The sequence below is a fragment of the Symphodus melops genome (genome assembly GCF_947650265.1).
Source record: "Symphodus melops genome assembly, chromosome: 14".
NCBI classification, from domain to species: Eukaryota; Metazoa; Chordata; class Actinopteri; order Labriformes; family Labridae; genus Symphodus; species Symphodus melops.
In genome coordinates, this window is record NC_136704.1 from 9836012 (window position 1) to 9847048 (window position 11037).

General features: G+C 39.0%; 1 protein-coding gene across 2 annotated transcripts in view; it reads left to right on the top strand.

Annotated features, from left to right (window-relative positions):
* Positions 1-2899, top strand: part of znf438 (zinc finger protein 438) — a 52264-nt gene extending 49365 nt beyond the window's left edge. For both annotated transcript variants that reach the window (XM_079360857.1, XM_079360856.1), the window contains one exon: positions 24-2899. In XM_079360857.1, coding sequence (XP_079216983.1) covers positions 24-621 — 598 coding nt within the window. In that variant the 3' untranslated portion in view covers positions 622-2899. The remainder of the gene's footprint in view (positions 1-23) is intronic.
* The last annotated feature ends 8138 nt before the right edge of the window (positions 2900-11037 follow it).

Sequence of the window (11037 nt, forward strand, 5' to 3'; positions counted from 1 at the left end):
ATTATACTCTCTATACTAACCAGGGTCAACTTACCAGAAACTTCAGAAGAGCAGGATCGTGAAGATCCGGTGGAGCTGCAGATCAAATGTGGACGCTGCCAAGCCATCACTCCAACGTTTGCTGACATGAAGATGCACTTGCTTTATGTGCATGGCGAGCAGGTCCATGTTAAACTCCAAGATGGTCAACCTGTACGGGATGGTCGTGCAGCTGAGAATGAGCTAGTGAAGCACGCTGCACATTACTGGCGACAGCTCAACGAGAAGCGCAACCTAGTGAAGTGTGGCAATTGCGATGAGGAGTTCTTCTCTTTCTCCAACCTTAAGAGGCACATCATGTCCCACCAATGCGGAAAAGAGGGGGAGGACAGAGGGTCCACATCCTCACCAAAAAGCAGTAGAAGCCTTGGGGTCCTTGCAGCAGGTGGAGCTTTTAATTGCGTGCTCTGCAGGGAGGTATTGGAGACTAAAGAAGGGGTTATGGAACACTGGAGGAGTCGCCACCACTGTGAGCAGCCCGGCCTGCTCTGGGACGCCCTGAGCTCGTACTCAGGCCAGGAGGAGGTTGACGCTGATGGGGACTTGGACACTCCTGCTCCAAGTCCACATTATCCAGCCTAACTCTTTGATGAGCAGGGAGCCCCCTGCTGTAAGACCTCCCCATACACTCTCAGAGTTAACAAACAGCAGCACAGGGATAGAGAGTTTCCCTTATGTCTTTTAGCACTGCTTTCTTCTTTCACCAAGTGAGATAGTGGACTCACTCCAAAAGAAATTCTAAAGAAAAAGAAACAAATACTTCAACTCCTGGTGAAATCGGATCTCTGTGTTACAATTTGTAAGGGATGTTCTCTTTAGGTCACAGAAAACAATTTTATAAACAACAGCATTCTTCACAATATTTTAATTGCACTGTTTTGTTTTTGTTTTGTTCTGTTTCTGTTATGAGGTTATATTTAATTTCCATTTGGGATATTTTTTCTACTACTTATTTAAATGTCATTAAAAGGGTAACTTATACAGTAACGAAGCTGACACATTTAACAGTTTGGTCATGTCAGTCAAACAATTATCTCTTGTGATATAAAGCCATGCCTTGACATGAGAAAATGGGGTTGTTTGTGCTATTTTTTTTCAGACATCAGTTTGACATTTTTTCCACTAACTCATTGAAAATAATCACACAGGGTGATAGCCTGGATATGAAATTGTGTCATTGCAATTCATGGCTGTCAGTTGTTGTCACGTTTGAACTAATCTGTAAAATGTTTGTTATAACAGTATGAGCACAAATAAATTCTAATCATTATCTGTTTTTGGTAGAGGCAGCAATCTCAAAGAGGACTTCTTGATTCATGCATGGTTTTATACCACAATATGAAAATGAAATCATATTTTTTATTAATTTTGGGTTTACTGGCCTTTTAAGATACTGAGAAATGTACATCTGCAGATAAGGGCACACTGTCTACTGTCACATTGGCAAACAGTTGATTGATTGGCCTTGGAATTTTACAGGTAAAAAGAAACGTTATTTCTACACAATCCTTGAATTGCTCTTTAACTTAAAATCTTTGATTTTAGATATGACTTGAAATCTCCCAGTGTCATTAAGGGTAAATTTGGGGTCCTCTGCCAACGTGGACCTATGAAGGAACACTTTTTACCAGCACCAAGTGTTGTCCTTGTGGCCTTCTGGAAAAAAAATCGGTGTTCATGCGTAATGTGGCTTATTGTCAGTGTGGTCCTCTGTAGGCCAAGTTCTATCTCCTTGACTTGGTGAGTACTGCCTATGTGTGTATTCTGTGATATGCCAAGGGTCTATTCACACTAGTGATTGTAGAAGTGAGTTTTGCAGTTAAGCTTTCTAACCACTGACTGAGTACTTTTTGTTGACTTAGTAAAGATGCAAAGAAAAACATGGTATTACCCGGTATATACCTGTTATTGCCAGCTCATGTACCTACCTGTGGAACCATGTACATCCAGACTATTATTAGAGCTAATTTAAACTGTTGTCAAGTCCAGAAAAATATGCTATTTTATACTATAGATTAATACAGAGGTCTTTTAGTATATTTATGCTTGTTGTTGGTACCTTAAGAACCAGCATTGAGAAATGTGTTTTGTTTGCTTCTTCTAGTTTTGGGGGATGCTAAATGTCTTGTTTCCTGGTTTGGAGGCTACTTCATGGCCAGTAGTTCTGCTAACATTTGTCTGTGCTTATCTTTCGTATGAAGAAAAAAATACATAACAGGGTCAAGTGAATGTACCTGAATGTTTTCAAAAACCCTACCAAAAGTATATATATACAGTATATATACTACATAGACATATTCCATACATAGAATATATAGATATATCGAGAAAAAATATATATATTTACATAGAGTAACTAGTGAATCAGCTGCTTCGTTCTATCACATGTAGAGTGGGGGACAAGATGTATTTATCATTGCCAAAACAGGCAACAAAAGCCATGCAGAGCTGTCCTTATGCGTCTGACACAAAACATAGGACTGTGAATGAAGGGCAAAGCACTGATGGGTACATGCCGCACTGAGTTGGTCGACTGTACTTTACTGTACTACGGTTCGTGGAAAACCATGTTTGAGTGTTCATCAGTGAACTGTCCTTTGTTTTCAGGCCCTCACAGCAAACCAGGAAGTGACAGAATTAAGGGCCAGACTCTCCTTTTCTCAGATAATACAGCATTACATTACTGTCGGCACAAGTCAGGATCTGAAAAGTCCCACATTAGGTGATAGAACATGTTTTGCTCACTTAAGATGTTGACTGTGCCCAAAAAATAGACTGAAAATGTTTGTGCTTGTGACTGTTTGTGTTCCTGAAGAACCTGATGTTTATGAGAATAAAGATATGTTTTGTTGAGAAAAAATTTATGTATTGTTATTTTTACAGAAAAAAAAAACACATCACAGTTAGTCCAGGAAAGGTGTATGTGAATTATGTTCAGAAAGTCACAACTGTAAGCCTACATAGAAAGCATGTATCATATACAATCGCGTTTAAAATAGGCATGTTTGGCTTTGGGTAATTTTACATTGATAGCACTCACCTTGTTTACTGTTTTAATTTTTATAAGAAGCTGAATAGTTTCATGCTTGCAGTGCAATCACAAATCCAACGGGCAGATGATAACGTAAGTTAAACTTGTATTGTCCTGTGGGGAAACTTGTCCTGGACTCTTCCTGAACGCAGTTACAAGAATAACAAAAAGCAGAAGAATACAAGAATAGAAAAAGATGAATAATTCCACAGGAATCACATACACATGGGCACACGCATAATGTATGAACACACAATGGCAAAAAATTACAATGGTGTTGTGTATTGTCCTTTGGTAGCTTTTCTTTATGTTGCACAAATAATAGACATATATTGCCCAGGTGTAGCGTGTTGCACCCAAACACAATACATTGTCTGCAGTCACATATTAAACTGTTTGACATCCACTCACCAGCCACTTTGCTAGGGACAGCTGTTCAATTGCTTGTTATTGCAAATTTCACATGGCAGCAACCTAATGCATTTGGGCATAAATGGTCAAGACGATCTTTTGAAGTTGTTGCTGACCATGTCCAACCCTGTATGATCACAGTGTACCCATCTTCTTATCTGCCATGTCAAAAAGCTCATACCATATCAAACTGCTTTCTTGAACATAGCAATGAGTTCACTGTGCTCAAATGGCCTCCATAGTCACCAGCTCTCAATCCAAAAGTGTGTTTTTTTTGTGAAGTGCTGGAATGGGAGATTCGTCTCATGGATGTGCAGCCCACAAATCTGCAGCTACTGTGATGACATCATGTTAATATTGACCAAAATCTCGTAAGAAATGTTTCCAGCACCTTGTTGAATCCATGACACAAAGAATTAGGGCAGTTCTGAAAGCAAAAAGGTGGCTCAATCCAGAAATAGTATGATCTACCTAATAAAGTGGCCGATGAGTGTCACATGTTGTATTTTACTGTGATAGCCATGTTATTACTTGTTACAGAATAAATAGACATAGGCAAGAATTAAGAATGACAGACTGATCACAAAGTTAGAAATGTCTTATGACACTTGGCAATTGGGACACAGCCAGTAAAAAAAGCTACTGGTGTCAAAGCAATGTTGAGGGTCAGGGAGTCAACTGGAAACAAATTATGGCAAACCTTTTTTTTGTCCAAGACGTATTACTGCAAACCAAATATTTCAACTTCTTTGGTTGAAAGTGGTGGATTTGGCCAAAAGACCAAGGTAAGCATAGCTCAAACCAGCATCATAAACTCAATTTTGAAACACCTTACTCTTAGTTATTTAATATTATGAAAGAGCAGTTAACAAGACTACACTCATTGTTATTTTACAGAAAGCAGGTAGAAGATCTTACTTATTGCTATATTAAAGACTTGGCTTTAATTCATCATGAGTGTGATAAAAAATGCATGTTAGTATAAACCTCTTGTGAAAAGCAGAAAAGCTGAATAAAACCATTTACACTCACTTATTACTGCTGACATAAATGCCTCTTCCTGAAACCAAACAACATTATAGCTGCAGGGTTTAAGCAGTCAGGAAGGTAGAGTCACCAAGTATTCATCAGAAGAGACTCAGAGAATGGGTTTAATTGAAATCTCTCCGAGGAAAGGTGTGTACATGTGTGCGGCATTTGAGGGTCAACGAAAGTGGGTTAGCCAGAGGGCCTTTAAAAGCGTACATATGTCTTACCTCTGTGCTCCTCCCCTTCCAGCAGACCTTCCATCTGTCCGCTTTAACATAATCAAACCTACAGATAAGTGTGCTGCTAAAGATCCTACCATTTTGTTGAATGACCATTTTTAGGTCTCTTTTAAGAGGTAGCTCAAGCATGATCCATATAACTGTAAAATAATCTCTTTGACTTTTGATAAAGCAGCAAATGAACAACACTGCAGCTATACTAAAATTATACAAAGATTAAAAAATAAAGTGTCTATAAAAAGTAAAGTGTCAAAATTTAAATACAAAATAAAAAATAAAAAATTACAAAGTTAAATATATATCAAAGCAGAGTGTAGGTATAAGTGGACCGTAGTCAGACAAAAGATTTAAACTGAAAAAACAAAGCAGAAAACACAGTTAGAAACATATGTAGAGTAAATAAGTAGGTTATCAAAAGCAACACAAGATGGTAATAGGAGGACATTAGAAGAAGGACTAGGGACTTAGATACCAGATAATCGATAATGGAGATAAATGTTAAAGTACTGTTGAGGTTCAAAGGTGAGGCACCCATCTTCAAAGAGAAGCTTAAATACAATGGCTACATCTGCAAAACCCCACAGCGTCTCAGCTGCATGCAACCCTTTAGAGATTAGTTGTTGCTCTTACAAGGAAAATAAAATTGCAAAAAGTTTATAGATCCTTAGATCTATTTCATAAGACAGATGTGGAGGAGAGTTAAGTGTCCATCAGAGTACTAGATCGTCTGCATGATGAACATCCAATTCTAAAACTTTATCAGTAGCTGTTTACCTGAACTTAAAGAAAAGAAGTTATTTAAAGAAGGAAGTACAGCAGAAATGATTCATTGCAGGTCAGAATCAATCAATATTATCATTAAACAACAGTGTATTAATCCCAAACTGTGATGTGTTTCGTTGTGCTGTAATTGAATATGAGTATCAGCAGTTTGCTGTCTGTATCTTATTGTTATAAAATGTTTTGATTTTTGGTTGCACAAGTATAATAATGATAGTAGATTATAGTTTTTGCACTGTACATCATGCCATTCATTGCTTAATTAACCATAACTATTATCCCTATTCTCAAATGCTAATAGTTTTTAAGGAGGAAAGGGACGTTTTTTGATTGTGCACCTTGCAAAAAACTTTACCGGGCTAGATGATGCATGATGTTTTCTTATGTAATGAGCAAGAAAATACTTAAAAGGCTTTCACACTTTAGAAAACTTTTGAAAAACTGCTGATATTTGCTGAGGGAGCTGTATGTGTGAAAGTCCCCTAGTATTTCTTCCGCAGCAAGTCTGTGTGAGCTTATGTGACAACGAAGCAAGACTCCAGAGAATTCAGCTTGGGCCAATGGGATGGGTGAGTGACGTTTAGACAGTATACTGTGACTGGAGTCACAGTGTATTGAATGTCTGCCCACGACCTCTACAATCTCCCTGCACGTATTTAAACGGCTGCATCATGTTTTTGTCAATTTGTTGTTGACATTTTGATTCCACCAAATTAATGTAGGTATTCTAATCATAGCATCACATAGCACATGGGTGCTTGCTTCCGCGTTTTTTTTTTTGTCTTACCTCAGGAGGCCCCCCCCCCTCTCCTTCTCCCACCAGTCAAGGAAAGTCTCCCGCTGTGAGGAGTAAATGTGAATAGCCAGGTCAGGAGAATATCTGGTGCAGTCCTCCTGAAATTATATAGATATTTTCACAAGTGTATGTGAAAACGACTTTAAACAGATAATTTTACCCTGTGCCACTTTTCCTTTGCTTTACAGTAAGTTATTTGATCATAAAGGAAAACTAAGCTGCATTCTTTCAAAGTTGCAACAGCAACAAAGGCCTCTTAAACACCTTTGAGTTAGCACTGTAAGTTAGTTCTGTTAGCATGTTGTCAGAGAGAAATGCTGCCTGCTCTGCAGCAGACTGTGCTGCTCATTGCCAGACCAGTGTGGAATGCAGGTCCTCAGCTCTAATTGATTTGGAGGCATATGACCCCGTATCTAAGGCTAAAGGGCACTTCTGTTGTTATTTCTGTTGCTACTCAAACAAGCAACAGCAACACAAAACAAAACAAAACCCCATCAAGGTTTTCATCAACTCTTCAACTTCTTCACACTACTTTGTGAAGGCTCAAAGGTTTCAAATGAGAGTGACTCAACTTCAGGTGGCTTTCAGCTCCGGTGGATCAGAGGTAAAGCTGCAACATCAGTACGTATCAAGGCCCAATCTAGCGTCGCCATCGCACCACATCGCAGGCGCAGATAAAAAGGAAAGCGCTATACGGTGATGCATATTTCCCTTTAATCAGAGCTAACGTGTACCACAGCCGTCTCACTGCACTCCCACCTCACTGTGGCTCTCAGGGGGACATGGGAGATCAAAGCCACCCCCTGCTTGTACATGATCAGTGGGAAAGAAGGAGAACTGAAGGCTGCTCTCTTTCTTTCTGTTATTTTTTCTTTCTTTTTCTTTTTTTTTTCTTTTTACGTCTTTTAGCTACCTCCTTTATCAACTCCCTGCCCTTGTAAGACTGAACCAGGTAGATGTTGATCTTTTTGTCCTATAACTAAGTGTTTGTACCTGTTTAACTTTTGAACGTGCCATTTTTCCTTCTGACCCTGTTTAAGAGGAAACAAGACCTCAAAACAACATGCAGTGAGACGTGGAATAACAGAACTGGCGTCACAGGAAGAATGCCGGAGGAGATTTATAGGACAGTTAAAATGTGACCCACACTGACCACCAGATGTTCTCAAGAACAACCGAGGTGGGGTTGAAACATGAGTGCAACTTGCAATCTCTTGGCTGATGGAGGTCCCGCTCATACCCTCTTATTTCTCACTCTTGATGCTTTGTTGCCCGCCTGTCTTTATACACTAACGTGCGTGAACCTGCTGTCGACACAGGCTGTATATTGGTGATACGTGTGCACATTAATCAAAGTGATCCTATGGTTTCATCAAAGATTTATAAACCCTCCTGGATGTCAGGATTTAGATGTACAAATCGCTAATCCCACATCCATGAACTCTGCCTCCATCTCGATCTGGAGATGTGATCCGCCCTTCCCTTCCCTGCTGCCTCTCAGTCTCAGGTTTCAAAGCGTCCCATCTCTCCTCACCCTCCCAGATTAGTCATCTAATGAGCAGCAGGGCTGATCAGGTGAATAATTGATAACGGGTGGCTGGAGAAAGGCATCGATCCGAGCCGGGCTGTGGCTCTAAATGGAGCAGGGAAGGAGACACCTCAGGAGGATAAGCAGGCGCAGGTACATCACTGAACTGCACTCTGTGCTGTTAAGGCTGATTGGGACTTCGATTCAATGCTTGTGACAGCTTTATGAGGACAAAAAAGGAAAAGAGTCACATCTGGGGGCATGGGACTGTTTGTCAAACTGGAATCACAATCATATATAACGAAAGTATTTTCAGATTTTAGTTTCCGTTTGCGAAATGCTGTATCTTGTTAGAAATGTAATGTGAAGATAGCAGATTAGATTTTTTCAATCCAGAACCTCCCAGGGGATGAAAATCTGAGAATAACAAGGCTCATGATAGGCATGCACATCCAGTGGATAAATAAATATATACAATTACATGCAGGATTCAGGGCCATCATATAAAACCAGACGAGGCAGTTAGTGTGTGGGTGTTACCTTGTTGTAATATCACAGAGGGTAATGTGTTTGGATGTTGGCAAAAACTTTGTTGACATTTACAAAGAATGTGCCTGAGGTCCAATCTATGAGTTTCTCCCTACACCCTCTCCATTGCTGAACAAAGTCAGTGTGGGAGGTGTGGGAGGAGGCCAACAGTCAACTCCTGCTTTGTACTGGCAAAGTTATGTCCACTTTGGAGGCATCTTACCAGAATTGATGCAAATTACATCACATTGCAGATGCTGAAGACCAGAGCAAGGCACACATCTGTTAACCCTTATGTTATTTTCACTTTTTGGACCCTTTGGCACTGTTTGGGTCAAATTGACCCAGGATATAATTGGGGTTATAAAAGCCTACAGTGAAAAAAATATGCAACAATCCTTTACATATATTTTCTTCATCTCAATTGTAATCAATATAGTAATCAATTTCTGGAAATATTTGTAATTTCAGAACACATTTATGAATGAAATGGTTATGAGATTTTAATGATAAAATGATACGATGTCCTGATCCAGTAAAGAATGTTGTGATACTCCTCAGAAATTGGCTGTAGGGCTACTCCATCGACTGGTTTGGGGTCTCTTCCAGCTTCTAGCTATGGGCTCTTCATACAGTTAGCTGTGGTGTTCCTCAGCAGCTGACTATGAGGTTCTTCCAGCAGTTCGTTGTGGGGCTGTTTCGACAGATGACTTTGGTTGAAAAACAAATTGAGACTTACTTTAGTATCACTTTTTTTCCCCATGTCCCCTTAAGGGCCCCGTACTTAGTCCATGGAGTTTCAAGTTAAAAATATTCCTTCTTGTATTGTTTTCCTTTTGGTAAAAAAAAAACAAAAAAAAAACAACAACTTATAATTGGTCAATTACCATTAAAGTTGTTTTGAAAAATTGTCAACAGCTTTAACTTCTGGGAAATCCGGGTTACCATCCATTGCATTTTTTGGCCTACTTTAATTCACAATTGACAACTTATGTGTCAGCAGACCTTATTTTTTTCTAATTCTCTGAAAATGACAAGCCAAATTCTGAAATGAAGCTTAACTAAAGTTAAGGTGGTGGTGACTTCAGACACAAAAGTATGTCATTTAAAGTTGTCCACAGCCTTATATCCTCCTCTCTATTGACATTGCAAAAAATAATAATTTTGTAATACTGCTGTTACAGTTTACTTTTATTTTATTTGATTGTATATGCTGCTGGAACCTAAATTTCCTTGAGGGAGTCATCCCAAAAGGATCAATAAAGTTCAGTCTAAGTCTAAAAAGTGACTGACTGGCAAATTTTGTTGCATATGGAAAGTGTTGTAATGAATACCCATTTGTTACATAATGTCAAGGATACCAATTAATTTCTTAAACTTTGACAACCACAGACATATTCTGCTGAAAGTCACCAGTTAACACAGTCACTCTTTGAACCTTAACACTGGCAAACATTATGCTAAAGTTAACTTCAGTCAGTTACTCAACAGAAATATTTGCAAAACCATTATCAAAGTCCATGTCTTTGTTAACAGATTAACCGTTAATAAAATGATATTTTTAATAATTGTGCCCTCCTCTGCTGAAGACCTTCAATGAGTAGTTGCACTGTTAAAATATCAACACACCATGGAAGAGGTAATAATGGTTGCAAAATGAAAAACCTAATGCTTAATTGTTTTCAGACCTTTTTTTTGGATTAATGGGTTTGATATCTTTAAGCAGCAGCATTACATCTTCACCTAACCTTTACTATTGCAGTATTGCTCTAGTATTATGCTGTTTCTCTGCTATTAAACATAATGACAAATACATCAGGGGCCTGTGGTACTAACCAGTCCAAAATTTAGTTTTCTTCTGTAAGATTCTTTGAATCAAACATGATTCATCCTATGAAGAAGTTGCTTATTAGACCTTAAGATATCATTGTGTTTACTGTCAGGATGGATTCAGGAATAGTTGGACGGTAGTGTAAGTTCCTTAAGGGTAAAACATAAGAACAACAGATTGTGTGTACTGTGAGCAACTCAGTCACTGTTTTGCATCAGCTACCTTAACTAAATAAATATTTCTCTGTCCTGTTCCAATTCCAGCCTGGATCCAGCTGCCCCATGCTCTTCAACATCAGAAATGACTGCATGGCTCACCAAGCCAAATCTAAAACATGCTTTTTATTTTTTGGACGCATTATTTATGCCAAAGAAGACAGTTTAATCAGTGGCTCCAACTTTGTACATTCCAGCTAAAACTTAAAAGAAGGAACAATGGGCAATTCAGAGGATATCAAAAAAGATCTCTGTCCTTCTTGAAACCATCCTTTATTAGACTTTAATAAAGTCTCTCCTTATGTTGGCCCTCCACAAGATTTGGCAGCTGGAGACACTGTGGCTTCATGTACCAAAGGACAATAGTTAAGTGTAAAAGGTAAGTAAAAGAAGAAGTTGAAGACTGAAAATCTTGAACAAATCCCCATAATTTGGACTTTCAACCAGTCCTGGCTTTACTCATTCCTGTGTATAAATGCAACAGATCTGATCCCTCAACCCAGTAGTTTGTATTTGGGACACTGAGGTATTTTGGTGACATTGCTCCTGGTGAGCCCGCCTCAGCTTTTCCATGTCGCTTCGATGGGGATTCCGCTACAGGGTGTTGCTC